The sequence below is a fragment of the Numida meleagris genome, chromosome 2 (genome assembly GCF_002078875.1).
Source record: "Numida meleagris isolate 19003 breed g44 Domestic line chromosome 2, NumMel1.0, whole genome shotgun sequence".
In the NCBI taxonomy this organism is placed as follows: Eukaryota; Metazoa; Chordata; class Aves; order Galliformes; family Numididae; genus Numida; species Numida meleagris.
Window position 1 is genome coordinate 44,667,061 of NC_034410.1, and position 20,924 is coordinate 44,687,984.

Sequence of the window (20,924 nt, forward strand, 5' to 3'; positions counted from 1 at the left end):
GTGAAGAAAAGCTGAGGAAAGCATAAAGCTGAAAGTCAGACATTCACCTTGGAAATAAGGCAAATATTATAACAGCGTGATTAACCAGTGGAACAAACTATCGGAGAAGGTGGTGATTTTCCATCCCTTGAAGGCTTTCAAATCAAGAATATTCATTTTCTGGAATTTAGGCTTTAGCCAAATGCAAGTGTACCTTATAGGAGTTGGGGAACTGTGAGCTTGTGCAAGTCTTTGTGCCTCTGGCATGAATCTCATGCATACTTCAGGTACTGTTAGCATTGAAAGGTCTCCAAGACCAAGCTTATGAGGCATTTATGTGTCCAAAGTGGCATGTGCCCAGGGACAAAAAGGCTTGAAGAACTCTGATTATGGGTAAGCAGATTGTCCTCCTTGGGATTGATACAGGACAACTAAGGAAAAGTTAATGGCCTTGGATACAGGAAGTCAGTACAGATTATCCTAAACTTTACTGTAGATATGTTAACTAGTTACATTTCCAGTTTCCTGAACTAATCTGTGCCAAAGACTTAAGTGGATATTAATTCAGCTGCTGGCTGCATTAGCTTCCACCTACATAGTTATGATCATAGAGGACAGATGTGCTATACAACCATCAGCTGGCCTACATGGTAATTTTTTCCACATTTTAAAATTACAAGTGCCTGCTAACATAGCCCTTCACCATAAGTGCCAGACAACGTCAGCGTTGCCATCTCTGTCTCAGTTCTTTGGTTGGATTTTAAAGCCTTTAAAATGCTATCTTCTTGTGTCCTGTTGGGTAGTTTTCCTGGCTGGTAAGGATTTGCTAGGAGTTCTGTGGGGCTGGAAGTAGAGGAACAGTTGTCTCAGTGGTCTGCTACTATAGAGGGGGAATAATATAGAAAAGTGTGGAAAAAACATTTTTGAACAAGTTGGCAAAATTAGTCTTAGCAATTATAAAAGAATTTACTAGCATCTCTTATTTGTGTTATTATTAACTGAACAATAATGATTCTGATCAGCTGGGTTAGAATGCATCCTAATATTTAAATTATCTATTTTGAGGAGGACAGCATCAGACGCATTTCAAGACAGTTTCTTCTTTGGAACAAAAATAAATGTAAAAATGTCCTGAGTTTTACACTTATTAAAATAGTTCTCCTTTTAACATAAAACAACCACTTCTATTTTTTGACTTTATAAAAAGTCGCTTCATACGGAATGAAGCAAAAATAAATACATCTGTTCTGCATTTGGTTTCAGTCTACTTTTTCAACAGAAATCATGCATCAACATTAATCGCATAACAGTAATAAACAGTCAAACATGAAGACAGACTGCTAGACAACTCAGTGGATGGGATATATAAAATGCCTTTTCTTCAACATCTTGCAGTTCCTTCTGCTATTTCTTACTTGCAGCAGAACTTGCATCACTTCCAAAGCATGTTGTATGCTTTCTTTAGGTAAGAATATTGAGTCATGAAATGATTTGTCACAATCCTTCATGTCTTCATTAGAAATAATTTAGAGATGTGTCTTTTGTGCTTCAGCTTCTGTAAATCTAAGATAACCATGTCTGTTACACTGCTTGTGTTTACTCCTCAGTGTTAATATTTGATATAAGATGGAATTGTTATTATTACTGTTCAGTTCTTTGACTGAAAATGTCAAGTAATAGTTTATATGTGAATTACAGTAACATCTTTCATTCTCTGTAGAAGAAAATGATTTTGGAATGGGATCTGTATTTTATGCTTTAAGCTAATGTATTTTATTGCCTGAGAACATCCTTTGAACTGGTTCTATTGTTGCTTGGAAATGGTATTTAGCAAAATTTTGTTTTGACAATGAAGCTTTTATTTTAGAAAACTCATAAGAGTAGCCAGTCATGAAGAATTGGTTCAGTGTTCAAAAGAGTAATGCTAGATTTTGAATTGCAATTGTTTCTTGTAAAGTGAATTAAAAAAAGATACTGACAATGTAAGACTTGGTAGTCATTGTGACATACCCGTTTGGAAATCTGAGTCACCATGCTTTGTGTTAGTACTTAGATGCTTGAATTTGTGTTTGTTTCCCTTGTCTTACTCTTCACCAGTGTAACAGTGTGCTCCCCCTTACCCTCAGCTTCCTCCTTCAGCCTGGTTGTTATGCTGAGGGTCTTGCTTAGCCTGACTTCTGTATCGAGGAAGGTCATGGAGCAGATCAGTTGTCTTGAGTGCAGTCACATAGCATGTGCGGGACAATCATCGGATCAGGTCTAGCCAGCATGGGTTCATGAAGGGCAAATCCTTCTTGACCAACCTGATATCCTTGCATGACCAGGTGACCCGCCTAGTGGATGAGGGAAGGGCTGTGGACGTTGACTGTCTAGACTTTAATAAGGCCTTTGACACAGTCTCCCACAGCATTCACCTGGAGAAGCTGGCAGCTCATGGCTTAGAGTGGTGTATTCTTCACCGGGTTAAAAATTGGCTGAACAGCCAAGCCAAGAGAGCGATGGTGAATGAAGTTGAATCCAGCTGATGACTGGGCATGAGTGTTGTTCCCTAGGGGTCAGTACTGGAGTCAGTCCCGTTTAGTGTCTTTATTGATGATGTGGAAGAGGGAATTGAGTGCACCCTCAGTAAGTTTGCAGTTGACACGAAGTTGGGAGGAAGTGTTGATCTGCCTGAGGGTAGGAAGGCTCTGCAGAGGGATCTGAATACACAGGATTGATAGGGGCTGAGGCCAATTGTATGAGGTTCAACAAGATCAAGTGCTGGGTTCTGCACTTCAGCCACAATCCCACGCAACACTGCAGGCTTGAGGCAGAGTGGCTGGAAAGCTGTGTGGCAGAAAGTGATCTGGGGGTGCTAGTGTTCAGTGCTGGCTGAACATCAGTTAGTGTGCCCAGGTGGCCAGGAAGGCCAACGGCATCCTTGCTTGTATCAGAAGTAGTGTGGCCAGCAGGACTAGGGAAGTGATCATTCCACTGTACTTGGCACTGGTGAAGCCACACTTAGAGTACTGTGTTCAGTTTTGGGCCCCTCACTACAGGAAGCACATTGAGGTCCTGGAGCATGTCCAGAGAAGGGCAACAAAGCTGTGAAGGGTCTGGAGCACAAGTCTTAAGACGAGTGGCTGAGGGAGCTGGCGTTGCTTAGTCTGGAGAAGTGGAGGCACGGGGGAGACCTTGACACTCTCCACAACTACCTGAAAAGAAGTTGTAGCAAGGTGGGGGTCAGTTTCTTCTCCCATGTAATCAGCAATAGGATGAGAGGTAATGGCTTCAAGTTGCACCAGGGAGGTTCAGGTTGGGTATTAGGAAACATTTATTCTCCAAAAGAGTGGTAAGGCATTGGAACAGGCTGCCCAGGGGGGTGGTGGAGTCACCATCCCTGGAGGTTTTCAAGAAACATGTAGATGTGGCATTTAAGGATGGGGTTAGTGGGCATGGTGGTGATGGGTTGGCAGTTGGACTTGATGATCTTAAAGGTCTTGTCCAACCTTAATAATTATATGATAACACCATCCTGCTAAACACTGTGACTGTGAGCCAGTCATCCTACCCCATAAATAGTGAGCAGCCCAAGAGCCTGTGGAGATTTAATCCTTGTAACAAGACTGCATGTGACCTTCCCAATTCCTTCTAAATATTTGTGAAGCTTGAGTGACTATGTTTTAGAGTGAATTATGTGGAATAATTATTGGAAGTAATGTGTTGGAATGTTCCTCTTGAGAAAAACATTGTAGAAACCTCTGCTGTGGAATGCAGTGAATATGCAAGGAGTCTATTCCATGATAGTTCACTAAGCAGCATAAGACATGCAAATGTTAGATTGTTAGCAGCACCAGGAGAGCTTGGTATGCTGACTGTAAGAGATAGAGCACAGAAGATGGAGTGAAGTGTAAAACTCCACAGCCAGGTTCCATTTGCAGAGCCCCCTCCATTGCAGAGGGGGGAACTTGGTGGTACTATGGAAGCGATAAACTGCATAGTGGTTGTTCTGAGTTAGCAGCTTTTCAGTTTTCTTTTGCACCAACTGCAATAAAGATACATATGATTAGAGTCACTCACATTCCATCTGAAAGAGGGAAAAGAGTATAAAAATGGCCTTAAAGAGAAGGAGTTTGGAGAAGATACCATTGCAGACAAACTGGGAGGATACCACTGGCTTCTGGGACCTGTTAGCAGGCTGAGCTTCTCTTCCTTGTATAGAAACATCTAATGGGTGAGATTTACATGCTCAGATATTCAGAGTGCTTCCCCCAGGAAACTTAAAAATCTCAATAGAGTTATTCGATAATTTAATGCATTTGCAGTAAACTATATTATTTACATTATTGATACTCACATGTGCTCTGTAGGCAGTGTATTTATCACTGGTAATTCAAAAGAATCTGTTATCTGTTGCTCTAATAAAGAGCACAATTCATGAAGCTAGTCATAAGAGTTCTCAGTGGAAGTGGCCAAATTCCCTAAGTCCATTTGAACACAACTTGTCCAAATTGGGTATTAACTCTTCAGTGCAACTACAAACATCTAAAATCCTCACCTATAGTTGTGTAAGTTATTTCTTTAATTGTATCACAATTAAAAGTATATAAATGAGTTTCTCTGAATTTAAAATATATATGTATATATTGTTATTCATACATGTTTGGGCAATGAAGTGGTGAAAAATAAATTTTCTATGGCAGCATCTGTTGATCCTAGTATGTAGTTGTTGACTGTCTTAAGAAGATGGGTATGGTATTACTCCTTAATCTGAGTAACTGAAATAATAGAATGCTTTCATTTCATTTAACTTGATTGTTGTATGACAGGCGATCTTTCCATAGAACTATATAGAACAGTGAATTCACGTGTTAGTTCAAATTAATTATAAAAATGTTCTGATTGTTTTTCTTTCTAGAATATTCTCTTTCTTGGACATAGTTACTTTGTGTCGATGCGCACAAGTTTCCAAGGTATGTATTTCTATTGTTTTGTTGTCCTTGTTCTTTGGGAAGTTCTTAATTACTTGCAAATCATGGGCTTTAGGGCAGTCTTCTTCCTGTTAAAAAAAATAAAAATAAAAAATCAAGTATTTCAGCATCTTTTATTAAAACAAACAATTTTTTTTATTAAAACAAATAAGCTGTTGGTCTAGTTGTTTCTATTCAGATACGTGGAATTAGTTGCTATGAACTGAACTTCTTTTTAAAGGCTTTGGAAAAGATATCCAGTAGTGTGCGCTCTATATCTGGAGAAAGGATTAAGCCCATTTTGGCACAGTGGCGTTTGCTTTTTATAAAGCATGTGGCTGTGTAACACTATTTTTCAGACACGTTCTCCTTAAAATTCCATGTAGCTCAGTTAATGTGTACCATGTGTCTAAGTACATCCATCATTTGCTTGCCAAGTATAAAAGGTGTTAAATAAATGGACTACTAGCAGAGAAGAAAGGCACACAGAAGATAATAGAGAAAGCATGCTAAGTAAGCTTTTATGTTTAGCTAATCTTTTATTTTGAATTAAAGTGAAAAATATTCTGCTTCTACACCAAATGTGTACGGTGAAGTGTATTCTTATACAGCATGAAAGAACTTTTTAATTTCGTGCTTTTCTCCATTCTTTTAATGCGGATTAACTCTTTATTTGTTTTAATTTATAACTGTGTAACTACTTAATTCCCAGACCCGTATTATCCTAGCCTGCAACTTCAGTAAGTTCTGTGAGCTAGCTAACATCAGGTTTTGTTAGAACTTCTAGGTAAAGCCTAGAACACATTTGAAGAAAACCAAGGTGAATTAATAAGTCCTTGTTTTTTGTTTTTTTCCTCTCAGAACTACATCAGTTGGATGCAATATTCTTTCTTTCAGTTTTTCTGAGTATGCTTTTGTTTGTCTGGCTTTTTTACTTTGTTTTGCTTTGAAGGACTGCTTCAACAGTGAAGAACAAATTATCAAATGTATATGTAACTCAGCACATGGAAAGGCTTGATCCAAACAGTGGAAAGTCAGCAATATTCTGAAAGGTTTCTGTTCCTCTCAGTGTAGTAACTTGTGAGGTTGAGGAACTATGGTTTTATTGGAAGGAGAGTCATGTGCATTTACTTTTCTCTCAATATATATCTAGTTAAATCATGCTATGTATGTGTTTTGCATTTCATTTCTTGCTGTTACACATTTTATGGGTATAAGACTCTGAATTGAAATCCATTTAGGAGATTTGAGATTAATTTAAACAAATGCTCTGGTTTTAACTGGTTAGTATTTTATTAGTAGTAGTATCTGCTCTCACATTTGTTTTTTTAAAAGTGCTACCCAAATGTATATTTTTTGTATTTGAGAGTTTGTTATACTGGAATTGCTGAGACGAAAACAAAGGGACCAGGCAGTGGAAGCGTGTAACTCTTATTTGTTTTCTGTAGGCATGGAATGTTTTAGCTCTGGATGGAAGCAATTGGCAAAGAATAGACCTTTTTAACTTTCAGACGGATATAGAGGTTAGTGTCTTTGTTTATTTCATTCCTATGGTGATGTTTAAGAGCATAGCCCATTTTAAGTATTCCGTAGACTCTCCTTGAGTTCATGTTTTAAAGGCTAAAGTTCAAGATACTAAAGCAGTAAAGGGACAAATAGACAACTCTGTATTTGACTTTTTAAACACTGATTATGTTTTTGAGTTTTGCTTGGAAGCAATATGTCAGATAATTTGCATATATTGTATATATGCAGAGTTCTAGAAATTCAGAACTGATCATTTCCAGAAAACAAAGTTATAAGCAGTGCCTCTGGACTGACCGAAATGCTCGAAGTTACTCATTGCCCTGTGGGAAGATTCTGTTGCTTGTCTCTGGTCTCTGTGAGGGTGCCATCTAGTGCTGAAAGCTCTCTGCATACTTGTCTTTAGACAGAGACGGAAGCCACAAAATGCTAAAAACCTTTCCTTATTGCTGACTTGGCCTGGATTTGCTTTGCTGTGTGCCTTAGTACCATTTTATCAACATTTCTTTCCTATGGCTTGAACCTTGACTGAAATACAGGTGCATATGGATTAAAATCCTTTTCAGCATATAATGAAAGGATTAGGGCAGTCTTATGTTCCATAAGAAAAAACACATTTGTATTAATGTTACCATAGATGCGCATAAGAAAATAAATTACGATATTGGAAAATGAAGGCAAAAACCCATGGGAAATACAGTTCCTTAATTTAATCTAAATTTGTTTATTATTTGCATTTGATAATACAAATTAAGCTTAGAATATGACAATACATTTGCTTCTGATTTTTTTGTCTTAAGCTTTTAATTGCATGAGTAAAATCCAGATGGGAGTCATTTGGTTTATTCTGCAAACTCTCTTTCAAAGAATTCTTGAAGCTTTGCAGCAATAAAGAGTAAAATTTCTCACTGTTCTCTTAAAATTTTATTGCCAACTCCTCTGCTATATTGATGCTAAATATGAGGATTTGATAGAGGTAGGAGAAAGACATACTTGCAGGTGCCAAAAATCTAAGATGTTTTGGGGCTCTAATCTCATCTCCTTCACTTGTCTTTTTAAAAAAAAAAAAAAATTGTTACTCGTTTGTTAAGAAATAAAAAGCGAAGCCCACCAGATAGGTGGCCTTTCTCTTGGCCAGCTTTTTCTGGAGCCTTTCTGCTACTTAGGAAACGTGTTTGAGTTTTTACATTTTTGCTGAGTTTGTCTTCATTGTACCTAAAATTGTTGCTCCTTCAAATGTATTTGTAGCCTGGCGTTAAGGAGAGTGAATGAAATTAAGTTATGATCCTGTTTTTCAGTGAGGACCCATTGTGGTTTTGAGGAATTTGATTACCTCAGTATATTGTATTTAAATACATTTGTAATATAAATGCTTAAAATTTATTCATAAGTTAAACCAATGATTACTGCATAAATTAGTTTTGAATGAGGTATGCATTTAATCTCAATATTAAAGACCTCTGTTTTGCTTTAAGCTGTTTTAGTAATGTATTTTTTTGTCATAGACTTAAGAACAGGTAAAAGCTACTAACTGTATTTGGCAACTTTTTGCTCTGTTGGTTGTTGTAATATTTGGTGATGTTTCACGTAGCATCAAGCAGTACTTGATCTCAAACTGTCAGATAATGGAAAATGATGTTTTGTTGTGTATTTTCCTTTTTTGAAACCGTGTATGATATAGAACAAAAAGAATTTTTTTTTCTACTGCAAAGTTGTGTGAAAATCTTCTTAAAGTTAAGTGTGCCTTAGGATTTGTTGGTATGTGGTACCAAATACAAGCTGGGGTAGTTTGAAGAAACAGTTTCTGAGTGACACTAAGTTATTCGAATACCTAAACAGATTTTAATGCACTTGTCTCTTTTAGTATAGTATTTTGGTGGATTTTTTTAAAATGCTTCAAGTAATAAATGGATATGAGAAAATGTATGTCATTATTTGTTTCTATTTTCTTTGAGTAATGCATTAGATTTGGGATTTTTTCCCCCAGTGTAGATTGAGCATCCATTATATGTCATTCATTGAGAAGACTTTATCCTTACAGTGAAGGTACTTGGCCTCTGCTGGGAGATAGTTCTGAGTAAAAAATACATAATTTCATAAGTGTATAATGATCTTCAGTTTGTTTGTTTTGATGTAAATATGTTTGAGAGAGGAGGTGACCAGTTACCTTCAGACTTAACAAACAAGTGCTGATAAAATGTTTTCACGTAGTATTAGCCAAGAGTTCAGTATTGCAGGAGAATTACAAAATACAAGAAACACTTTACTGTTCCAGTGAAAATGCTACCATTGCATACAGAGAGGAAATTTAAAAAAATCTACTGCTCTATAATTTTCTAAGTATTCTTATTTGAAATAAAATAAAGAGAAGGTAGAAGGTATGTAGTTGTCCTGTTCATTAGATGATCAGTGTTGATTTTTTTTACTTTCATCTTTTTAAAGTTAGACACTATATGATGTCTAGTGAGTTGTTGCAGTGCTTTTTGATATGTAATCTTATTCTTACCATCAAAAAATTAACATAAGGGTGCACATTATGTACCGCAATTTAAATAACATTTTTTCAATAATGCTACACTTTCAACTTGGAATATTAGAACTACTGTACCGTTCTGCTTGCTCCTCTTATGTAGGAAAATGCTTTCAAGATGTAAATAAGTAGGATTTTATAGCAAACAGGACATCAGGTAGGAAGTTTTGTTTGCAAACTGTACTACACAATGTGTGAAGTCTTGAGGCATTTCCAAATGGTAGGAACAGACATGCAAATAAATGCAACTTTGAAAGCCAGCGAGTAGGCTCTGGCAAATCTTCTGGATGTGGTTAAGTACTGTGGAATACTGTGTCTGGGTCTGAGGCCCCCAGTACAGGAAAGATATGGAGCTGTTGGAGAGGGTCCAGAGGAGGGCCATGAAGATGATCAGAGGGCTGGAGCACCTCCCCTATGGCGGACAGGCTGAGGGACCTGGGCTTCTTCAGCCTGGAGAAGACAAGGCTGAGAGGAGACCACATTGCAGCCTTCCAGTATTTAAAAGGGGATTATAAACCGGAGAGGAATCAACTTTTTGCAAGAGTATACAGTGATAGGACAAGGGGGAATGGTTTTAAGTTCAAGGAGGGAAGGTTGAGACTGGATGTCAGGGGGAAGCTCTTCACACAGAGAGTGGTGAGGTGCTGGAACAGGCTGCCCAGAGAGGCTCTGTCCCGGGAGGTGTTCAAGACCAGGTCGGATGGGACCCTGGGCAACCTGGTCTAGTACCAAATCTGGAGGTTGGTGGCCCTGCCTGTGGCAAGGGGGTTGAAACTTGATGATCCTTGAGGTCCCTTCCAACCCAAGCCATTCTGTGATTCATTCTATGAAATGGTGACTGCTCCCACCACGTGTCCAACATCTTCCTATTGCATACCTGTAGCACTGACTGTAAAACGAGACTTAGGAGAGGCTGTAGCTCCGTGTCGTATGCTAGCCTAAGCACATATTTGTGGATAATGTAAACTTGTGTGCTGGAGTAATAACTGATCATTGAGGAACAAGACACCTCCTGTTCTGCTTCTGGGGAGTTCTGCAGATTTCTTGCAAAATTGACAGCAATCTTAATGGGTAGGGTTTTGCTGAGACAAAAAAAAATTGAGTCACGTATGGTAGACTCGAAGAGAGAATGGAAGATTGAATTGAACAGCACTTCTCTCATCAGATGACTCTTTTTCTTAAAGTAGAAAAAGGTTTTCAAAGAGATATGGTTCTGTTGGGATTTTTAATTTGCTTAGAATGTTATGTCAGAATAAAACAAAATCTTCCTTCTATTTGGTTTAAGGGTCGTGTTGTGGAAAATATATCGAAAAGGTGCGGTGGGTTCCTGAGACAACTTAGTCTGAGAGGATGTCACGTTGTTGGAGACTCCTCTTTAAAGTAAGTAATGTCCTAGGCTAAGACATGCTTTTGTTCCAGGTATTAGGGAATAACTAATTATTGTTAGATTTGTTTGGATTTTAAGTACCATCTAAGGATCAAAATGGGATACTTAAGTACTAAGTACCTTGGCAGTGACTAAATGAGCCATCAGTTTGAGAACAAAATGTAGCTACTTTATTTCCCCTAGAAATGAATTAAGAAAGTTGTATTTTTCTTTTATTTTCTCTCAATTTTCAAGCATTTTAAATGTTTTCAGGTTTGTACTTTAGCATCCTACAGATAGAATTTCATCAGGATTAGCAGCCAGATTATAATTCATCTTTTTGTTTAGACAAGAGGTGACCGTAGCAATGGGAGAAAAACTAAAGACTGGTGCAGCTGAGTGCCTGCAGAATTGGGAAGGATGTGGAATTCTCTTCTTACTGCAGTGTAAGAACAAACAGGCAACAGGAACGTCTCAAGGAAGCTGGCCCTTCTTTATTCAGTATATAAATTGAACTGTGCAGCTTGTTCTTGCAAGATAGTTTGAATCCCTGTAAGCTCTTTCTAGATGCGAACTGATGAACCAGATTCCTCTGTGGATGTTCCTTTGCTTATTTAACCCACAGATCTTACCTCCAGCTGAAGGGCCCCTCTGTGATAAGTACTTCAGGACTCAGAGTATTGAGAGGCAGGCTCAGGATACGCCTTCTTGCAGCTGTTGCTCTTTTCTCACTGTCACAGCAGCCTGGGCTAGGCGATGTTCAGTCTGACTTAGTGTGGCTGCTCTTTCATGGAAGAGAAAAGCATACAAATTTTTGTTAAACAACAGCATTATGTTAGTGCCTCATGACCTTTAGCTCTTTCTAAAATTTACGAACAAGTCTAATTCAATGAATTTGCTTCCAGTGCAAATTGATGAGCATTTCTTGTGCATAATCTGAGTAAAAGAGCATTTCTCCCTGTAGGGTTTTTAAGGCTTTTTTCTTTCTTAAAAACAAACAAAAAGAAAACCCACTACCACAAAAACCATGTGAAGTATCGGTGAAGTAATGGAGATAGGAAATGCTGAGAATTAGAATGGAACTCTGATTAGCTTTGGGCCAGAGATTTGGTTAAAACAAACAAACAAACAAAAAACCCTGGGAATGTTATATTAACCTGTTCTAAACAATTTTTTGTCTGTTTTCTCAGTCTTCATAGATTGGTCGTACATGTTGCTAAAGGAGCCCTTTTGAAGATTTAAAATCTGATCCAGTTTTAAAAGTATAGTAGTAGTATCAGATCCATGGAATTAATTCTTCACATCCATTTTGCTAATACAAGAAAAATATACTCCTGACACAGTGGTGGTCCTCTGTGTCCAGCAACTAGTTAAGCAATGGATTGTTTTAGTAACACGGGCAGGCATCCTGACTTCAGACCCGAGGGTTTACTCAGAGGTTTCCTTCCCCCTGTACGCAGGCCGGGCCCAGCAGTCCCCACAGGCCATCTTCCAAACTTCTCCCTGGGGTGTTGCTACCTTCAAGCAGTCTTGTCTCCTCAGGGGAAAATGTGTGTTACCGTTTCTTTCCCAGATGACTGGCAACTGCTGTGACAAAAGAGGTAGCCCCAGCCGCCGTTAACTTCCTGCAGTGTTCCTGCAAGTTCCCAGAGCATCCATGCAGCTGGCCTCGTGTCCTCAGTAGGGGAAGGTGGTGGAAATGGAGGAGATGGGGAAGGCACGTTTGGAGAGGGGCTCAAACTAAGGCAGTAGACAGTAAGCAGGAGATTCTGCTCTTCATCCACCTTCCCCCTTAACTTTCATATTCAGTTTAGGCTTATGAGTATACTACTCAGAACACTAAGGCTAGGGGACTGCAGTGAATAGAACCAGTAAATGCGTGTGGATTCAGATACTAGTGGTGTGTGAGAAGAGGGCTGGAGTTGTGATGTTTTTGAATGGCAGTATATTTAGTAAAGAGGTATTTAGAGCAAGTGTGTGTGGCAGTTCAGTATGTAGCCCATGTGCATCGCTGGGTTGGTGGGGCTAGCTGTGCAAACAGGAGATAGGGCAGGGTTAATGGAGACCGGCTGTTGGCACTGTACACAAGTGCATCTGTAATGACTGGTGCAGGTGGCTGTGTCTGAGACACTTCAGGAAAAACAGTGATTCACCCCTGAAATATAAGCAGGTGATACTGAAATTACCGACCACTGAATGATAAACACATGAGCTTTAAGAGGTTCAAAACATTAAGATGAGAAAAGTGGCTTTAATTGTCAGAGACTTGCTCTGAAAGCAACTGTACCTATCAGGATCCTTTCAGTATTTCTGGGAGTTACACTAATTATCCATTTTTTCCTTCTACATCCATGTTTGGTTTAAAAACAGGCAGATATCGAAGTAGGTGTTGGCTATGGAGGTACTGAATGTTTGTGGCATCTGTGTACGGACACGCCCCTGCTTGAATCTCACAGGCTGTTCCTACAAGTTATTACAGAGCGTAGCGTCTTTTCAAGCGATGGGAAGAGTGTCTAGATTGCAAATCTCACTCCAGTACGTGAATTTTGGAATAGCTGTTTTGAGAATTCAGGTGGAAGCTATCACCAGTGTAACTGCTGCTGATTTTGTTTTCTTTTTCCATTGTTTTCAATCCACACTGGAGAGCCGGGAAGTTGTTACCAGCTGAGTGTTTAGTCGGATCTGTTAACCACGGCAGGCCTCCAGACAAAAATGTTGTTGTGTTTCCTCCACCCCTGCCAATAAAATCCATGCCGCTGGAGGAAACGCGGGCATAAAAACAGTGTTCTGAAATGCAGCGCAGCTGTAAACATTACTCTGCGGAGATGAAAAGAAAGTTGATGCTTTTTTTTTCTGGGTAATTAGTATAATGATATATACAGGCTTTTAGTGGTGTAATAGCTGTAATCATCTTTAGCGTACGTACCCAGTAGCGCACACAGATGCATTTTAATTTTTAAAGTCATAAATAACCGATTTAGAACCCACGGGGCTTTCCCTTAGTAGTCCAAGTCGATTAGGTCCCAGTTCTGTGTTGTGCAGGGCACGTTCTTTTCGTTTGATGTGGGAGTGAGCTCCTTAATAAAGCCTACAGAAGCTTCAGTGCTGAAATGTGTGGAAAAACACATTTTCATACACCAGCTTGACTACACTTAGTATTTAACTGATGTGCCATTTCAACCTTTGTGTTCGTTCCCTTAATGATTTTAGTTAAGGCACTGGAAACAAGTCCGTTCTGTTTAATGGTGGAAATGAACACCTTTCTCAAGTGGTATTTGGGGGAGGAACGACCCTTAGTTTCAGGAGTTACCCAAGACAGAAACTTGCAATAGCAAAATGAAAAAGCGATCGCTGGAACAGATGTTTTACTCTGTGGCTTGAAATGAAGCTTTTTGACCGAGACGGAAAGAGTTAGGGGACAGGGCGCACTCTAGTGACTGGATTGTAACTTACGACGTTATAGTAATTCTCCAGCTTTTTGTTGCTGTTTTAGGACTTTTGCACAGAACTGTAGAAACATCGAACACTTAAATCTAAACGGGTGTACAAAAATCACTGACAGGTAAGTCAAAGGTTTTTTTTGTTTGACGGTGCTGTTTGGAAGAAGAAGTAGCTGAAGGTATTTTTAGTGTGTCTGCTGTTTTGCAGCACGTGTTACAGTCTTAGCAGATTCTGTTCCAAGCTGAAACATCTGGATCTGACATCTTGTGTAGCCATCACAAACAGCTCTTTGAAAGGTTTAAGGTAAGAAGATGCAGTGTTTTGTGCTGAAGAAAGGAATTTAAATAACTGTTCTGCGTATAATAAAGTTTTAAGAAAAAACCACAGTGTTGAACCTTAATACTGTGCATCAGCACTGGCTGTATCTTGTATCTAGCACTTCTTGGGTGTGGACAATGATGTTTGTGTGTGGTCTTTTCTCATGACTTTTCTGTGGAGGCCTGGCACGGTCCACTGGCTATCATTAATTTCTAACAGTGTGTTTAATTTGGGTTTCCCACTGTTATGACTATTTGAAGGCTGGATTTAACTTTATGTATTTTTTTAATTCTCCCAGTGAGGGTTGCAGAAATCTGGAACATTTGAATCTTTCCTGGTGTGATCAGATTACGAAGGATGGTATTGAAGCACTGGTGAAAGGGTGTAGTGGACTAAAAGCTCTATTTCTTAGAGGTTGCACACAGGTACATAACTGCTTGGGTGATCCTTTAGGAATAAAATTTTTCTTTTGGCTTTTTGAAATCTCCATGAATTTAAAAAGTATATTGTTTTTGTTGTAGTCTTTTGTTCGGTATTACAGGATGTATACGTTCCTTTGGTTTGCTAATACTTTCTTGTTTCTTTTCCTGTGTCCAATTTAATTGCTAATACAGTTAGAAGATGAAGCATTGAAACACATTCAAAATCACTGTCATGAGCTTGCAATCCTGAATTTGCAGTCCTGCACAGTAAGTATTTGGTACTTCAAAAGATACGTTCTCTAGGAATCTCAGACCATTTCCAAATGCTAATGAATGAGTTGCTACATACTTAAATAATTCAGATAGTACGTCTCTGCAGTTCAGATAATTTTGTGTGTAATAATGTCTCGCAGAATGCGCTGGCAGTTCCACAGCTAAGTGTGGATTTACAGAGGGGTTTTTTTCATCATTCTGTCTTTCGACTGGAGCAAGCTCCAGAGTAAGAATTAACTGCATTCATTCAACTCTCATGAATTGTGTATGTACTAAAACATGCAGTTTCACAGATGTAGTTCTTGTTCTCTCATCTGTTAAGGTCACACATTTTTATCTGTTCGTAATGTTAAGGTTTCTAATTGAGCAGAAGCCATATTGTGGGCTACATAACGGAGAATATAATCTATTGGTATCATAAGTGAGAATGATTCAGAACCATCTGAGTAGCAGAAGGGTATGCTCTTTCAACAGTAATGGAAGAAGGCATTCATTTGTAATGAAATAACTGGGAATCGTTCATGTTTATTTAATTGTACTTAGAATATATGCAGTTTAGGTTTGCTGTTTTACATTTGCTCTTTTTTATTTCTGATTTAACTTTTTAGGGGTGAAATAGATCTTGCAGGCTTGAAATGTAGTTAAATCATTGTTCTGTAAATAATCTTTAGAAAAGTTTGAAAAAGTTTGAATTTTAGGTTTTTTGTCATGCACCTTCAAATAATTAAAATGTTAGATTTTTTTTTCCTTTTGGAAAATTGTTTACAGTTTTATTGCTAGAACGTGTCATAAAATCTGCTTGAGCTCAAACACTGAAGTCTGTTTCCTCAGTTGATGCTTCATAGGACTATTTTTTGTTCAGTATGGTTTGTTGTCACGTAGATGACAGAATCATAGGGGTTGGAAAGGACCTCTGGAGGTCATCCAGTCCAACCCCCTGCTAAAGCAGGTTCCCTACAGTAGGTTACACATGAAAGTGTTAGGTAGGTTTTGAATGTCACCAGAGAAGGAGACTTCACAACCTCTGTGGGCAGCCTGTTCCAGTGCTGTCACCCTCACAGTAAAGAAGTTTTTCTTCATGTTCATATGGAACTTCCTGTGTTCCAGTTTGTGTCCTGTTGCTGGACACCACTGAAAGGAGTCTGGCCTCTCTTGACACCCACCGTTTAGGTATTTATGAGCATTGATAAGATGACCTCGCAGCTTTCTCTTCTCTAGGCTTACCAGCCCCAGGTCTCTCAGCCTTTCCTCAAAAGGGAGATGCTGCAGGCCCATCATCATTTTTGCAGCCCTCCACTGGACTCCCTCTACGAGTTCCCTGACTTTTTTGAACTGAGGAGCCCAGACCAGGACAAATACTCCAGATGTGGCCTCACTAAGGCAGAGGGAGAGGATCACTTCCCTTGACACACTGTCTTTAATGCATCCCAGGATACCATTGGTCTTCTTGACCACAGGAGCACACTGCTGGCTCATGGCCAACCTGTTGCCCACCAGAACACCCAGGTCCTTCTCTGCAGAGCTTCTCTCCAGCAGGTCAGCCCCTAACCTGTACTGATGCATGTGGTTGTTCCTCCCCAGGTGAGGATCCTAAGTTTTAAAAATATATATAAATAAACAAGCCTCAAAAATCTTAAGTGAAAATTTTTCCCCTTGAATTTTTGAGATGATAGTATGTATGCGTATTTGGGTGTGCTTTGAAACTGGTTTCAGCAAGAATATCCTGCTTGCTGGGCTTAGAAGTATGCTTCCAGAAGCAGCCAAGCTCTTTGTGATCAAAAGGCCACCACTGATTTTTATGTAGTAGATCTCCCTGTATTTCATATGATCCACACTTTAATTCTAGTGGCTCTGTTTTATGGACCTCTTAAAATGACAGGCAACTTCCAGTAGCCCTGAAATGAACTGACACTACCTCTGGAAACTACACATCTGAAAGGTCCCATTTTTGGACTGTAGAAGCTGGGGAATTGCAGGCATTTCTGGCCACTTTTCTTTCTTGAGAGGGATTGAAATCACAATTTCAGAATAAGAATATTTCTGTACATGACTTGAAGGTTTTGCTCCATCTCCAGCAGCAGCATAAGGTTCTGCGTAGTCCCTGCCTATGAAGTAGTTCATTTACTCAGTAATTCATGAATGTATCTCAGAGGGATCAAAAAATGTCATGTTCTGGGAGAGTCAAAGCCAGATAATAGATGATTTATATCGGACTCTTATAATAGTATTAATTAAAACTTATCTTTTTAGCTGATGCAAATCCTTCTGGATCCACAATGAGAAGAAATCTAGTTTTCTGTCTGGAATAATCTTTATTTGAGAGAAAAGTTTGCAAATTTAAACTGCTAATATTGAAATGTTTGGGGAAGGACCATAAGGTGATATCCTTTTGTGCTCAACTCCAGTTTCTCATCCTGTTTCCATCTTTGAAAGGTGATGTTTGTGGTAATGGTTAGAGCAAATACGCTATAGTAGCGTTTGTTAGCATACCTACTGTGTACTTTTAATTTGAAGTGTGGTAGAAGGCCTTGTTACCATTGCAAGAGTAATGTTAGTCCAGGAAATAAGACTTGCCTCGCCATGAAGGATTAGCTGTTCAGCAGAAAAATTAAGTTCTTGGAGTAGGAGTGAGAGGAGGAAAGAACACTTTTTCCAGAACAGAGGACCTGTAAACAAACAAATATTTGCACACACATCCAATCATCTAGTTCCTGTTGCTGTTTTATGCACAGCTGCACTGGGACTGCTTGCAGTGCCTGTTTCAGAGAGATTTTTTCTTCATCTTCTAGCTGGAGAAAGACTTCTTTTTTCAGTCTGTCCACTACAGAGCAGTTGTGAGAAATGAAAAACCCCGTTCTTTGAGTCTGAGTGTAGGTGAAGGATTTTTACTGTGTGAAATAGTGCAGTTGGTTCTCCTGCTGTTGGGCAGGAGTAAGATACTTCACACAGTGACAACCGCGTTTAAGAAAAAGCATTATGTGAAAACTATAAAGCAAATGCAAATTAGAAATGAGAAGAAACAAGTCTCCCTCTGTTCTTCAGGTGGCATTTGAGGAGTATTCTGTATTTGGAAACAGGCAGAGAGAAGAAAGAACTGCCTGTGTTTATTTTCAACGTTACCAATAACCATGTTATCATGATGGCATTTTTTTGGTTGAAAATCCACAGGTTGTCCATGGTTATATACAGCGTGACCAAAAGTTCAGAAATATGACTTGATTTTTGTTTTTGTCAGACAACTTAGTAACAGAGTAATTTCAACTTTTTCTGTGTTGCAGCAAATTTCAGATGAAGGTATTGTAAAAATCTGTAGAGGATGCCATAGACTTCAGTCACTGTGTGTTTCGGGCTGTTGCAACCTTACAGATGCTTCTCTCACAGCACTTGGTCTAAACTGCCCAAGGCTGAAGTGAGTATCTCATGAGCATGTTGTGTGTATGTCGTGTTGTTACTGCCCTGATCTAAGAGTTTCACTTCTTTAGATAGAAGCTGATATCCATGAGTTGGGTTTAGCTGTGCATTACCTTTACAATGAAAACATTAAGTTAGAGGTATCAGCTGAATCTAAACTAGAAGGCTGGTCCTCATTGTAGCTATGGAACAAACGCAGTCCATTGTATATAGGAAGAAGAAGAATTCATGTATGACAAATAAAACATGTTGATCCTGTAAGTTCAGTTCTTTGCTTCTAGCTGAATATTATGAACCAGGTGGAAAAAAAGATGAAGCCTGTTACTTTTTTTTGTAAGGTGAAAGTGTCTGTAGTTGTGTATCTTGTGGTATTTGTGGTTCTATGCAATTATTTATATTGCAAAAAAACAGGTAAATTATACCTGAATATTATATGTAGAGATTTTGTTAGAAGCGCATTCTTATTATGCTGGGTAGTGCATCCTGACAGTCTTGGACTCTGACATGGAGCACACTAATGTCTGCAAGCACTGCGGTCTCTGGTGTTTGTGGGATGCGTTTTGGGTAACAAGGGATAAGGAGCTGGTTGGAATTTCTCTTTCTGGAGCTGGTTCTTCTCCAGCCACTTTCTTAATGCCTGTTATAGCAAGTGTAAGAATCCAGTGTACTTTGAGAGCAGCGAGTTACAGTGTGGGGTTAAGGTGCTGGTTTTGTCTCCATCTTTGCACGTTCCTGGTGTTGGATCTTGCAGTGGGATGGCAGAAGGCAGTGTGCAGTGTGCCGATGTGCAGAGCTCCTGTCGCTGATTGACTGAAAAAAAGAGCTTTTGTTACTGCAGAAAACCTTTTCTTAAGACCTTCAGTTCAAGAGTGATGATCTCCCTCACGTTACCATTCATAATTACAAGAGCTTCTCTTTGGGGCTAAGTAATCTTTTGGCACACTCAACTGTGTTCCATAGAAAGCCGTGCTGTTATTAAGTCGTTTTGATTTCTCCAGTTCTCTCAATTCCCAGCTCCCATGGGAAATGAAAGTCTGAAGCACTATCAATTGCGCAGGTCTTTCCAGGGGAAGTGGAGCAAAAACTGTTTTTCTCTAGCAGGATCTTTAACATCATCTTAACAGGAAATAGTCGGTCCTGTCGGGAAGCCTGCCTTTGTTAGGGAAGCTGTGTGTCCTCGGCTGTGCCGCGAGGGGGAGGGCGGTCGCCGTGAAGAGGAACAGCAGAAAGAACATTCCACTCTTTGCAGTGAGACTGCAGAGCAGTGCGTGATGGAAGGGCAGGTGGTACAGATGGTTTTACAAACTAGGTTGAAAGGGGAAGAGAGGTAATTGCAGGCTTGTCCATACCTTCTCAATATTTGCAAAAGCTAACTGTTATGCCTGTTGGACGTGCTGGTCCTGTTAGGAAACTGTTGAGTATTTTCTTTGTTTTCCCACTCTTTCTTCAGTGTAGGGTTTTGGATGTACTTTTTTCTTGGTTAGCAGGACATCCTGGCTGTGTTCTGCAGCTGTTACTGCTCAGAAATGGCACACTGTGAGGGCTCTCTAAGAGAGCACTGATGTTTAGGAATGGAGGATCTGCTCTGGGACATCATTTTGCTTCATCAGCTCCTGTGCCAGGTACTCTGTCACAAATCAATGGATGAGAAATAAAGACCAGATGTGTTTGGAGAAAAAGTCCCTGGGACCCTGTGTAATTAAGTGCAATCACAAAAACGAAGCAAAAATTAGAACTTCCCTCATTCTTGTGCTGAGCAGTGCCTTCTGAGCTGCTTTTCATACTGGGACCTGACTGATGCGGCATGCCTGTATGCAGCTCATTCTTCCCATTCTGCTCTTCTGGCTGCGTGCATACCCTGTTTCAGGAAGAGCCTGCCAGTCTTCTTCTGGTTTCTTATCCCCCGCTTCCATAATATTCAGAACTTTTCAACCAGATGTGCTCCAAGTAGATCTTCACTGCTCTGCACGCTGTAGATGCCATTATTTTCACCCTTTAATGTCAGAAGTGTAATGTCAAGAAGCGACTTAATATGGAAAGGAGTAAGGAGGGTAACAAATGTGACCTGAACCTTTGTCTGTTTCGTGGTGGTGGGTTTGTTGGTTTTCTTTGTTTGCTTTTTCCTTTTGTTTTCCTTGGTCCTAAATGGCATCCTAGGTGATCTTCAGATGAGCTGAGAGTTATTTTCTTTAAAGTGGTGGTGGTGTAGTTTCTTGTTTTTGCTTTGAGCCTTGAGAGTGTAAGCTCTTCGTTCTCCGGTAGGTTGCTGCACAGTGCTTTGCACAGAAGCTCTGATAGTGAAGTGGTTTCTCAGTTCTGTGCCTTCCCAGCATCCTGTGTTGAAATGACACAATTTAGACATGGTCTTTATCTGTGTTTTCTTAACTTGGGATATGTTCTCCCTCACTGTTCTTCAGATAACTCTTGAGAAAGCTAAAGAGGTTAAAATGCCTGTAATTATGTACACTTTTTTGTTCACTAAATGTTGAGAAGATTTGAGGCTTGCACTTGATCCTGTTCTATGACTGTTAGAATCTTCTGATAAGCTGGATCCAAAGTCTGCCCAGTGCTTTTTAATTGCCAATCAGTGTGGAAAAAATAGGCACGTTGATTTGCTATTAAGAGCTTTCGTGTTGCATACAACAGCGTTGTATCTCAAATACACTTGCTTTCCCCTCTATTAATGTTGTGCTTTACCATTTCCAACTTTT

The 20,924-nt window shown here is 39.4% G+C and overlaps 1 protein-coding gene across 1 annotated transcript in view; it reads left to right on the forward strand.

The window, feature by feature from the left end:
- The window catches only part of FBXL2 (F-box and leucine rich repeat protein 2), a 52,641-nt gene that overhangs the window by 24,317 nt on the left and 7,400 nt on the right, over positions 1 to 20,924 (forward strand). The window contains exons 3-10 of the mRNA XM_021386648.1: positions 4,877 to 4,931; positions 6,377 to 6,451; positions 10,268 to 10,362; positions 13,842 to 13,910; positions 13,997 to 14,092; positions 14,406 to 14,532; positions 14,722 to 14,796; positions 18,081 to 18,211. Of these exons, the coding sequence (XP_021242323.1) occupies positions 4,877 to 4,931; positions 6,377 to 6,451; positions 10,268 to 10,362; positions 13,842 to 13,910; positions 13,997 to 14,092; positions 14,406 to 14,532; positions 14,722 to 14,796; positions 18,081 to 18,211 (723 nt within the window). The remainder of the gene's footprint in view (positions 1 to 4,876; positions 4,932 to 6,376; positions 6,452 to 10,267; positions 10,363 to 13,841; positions 13,911 to 13,996; positions 14,093 to 14,405; positions 14,533 to 14,721; positions 14,797 to 18,080; positions 18,212 to 20,924) is intronic.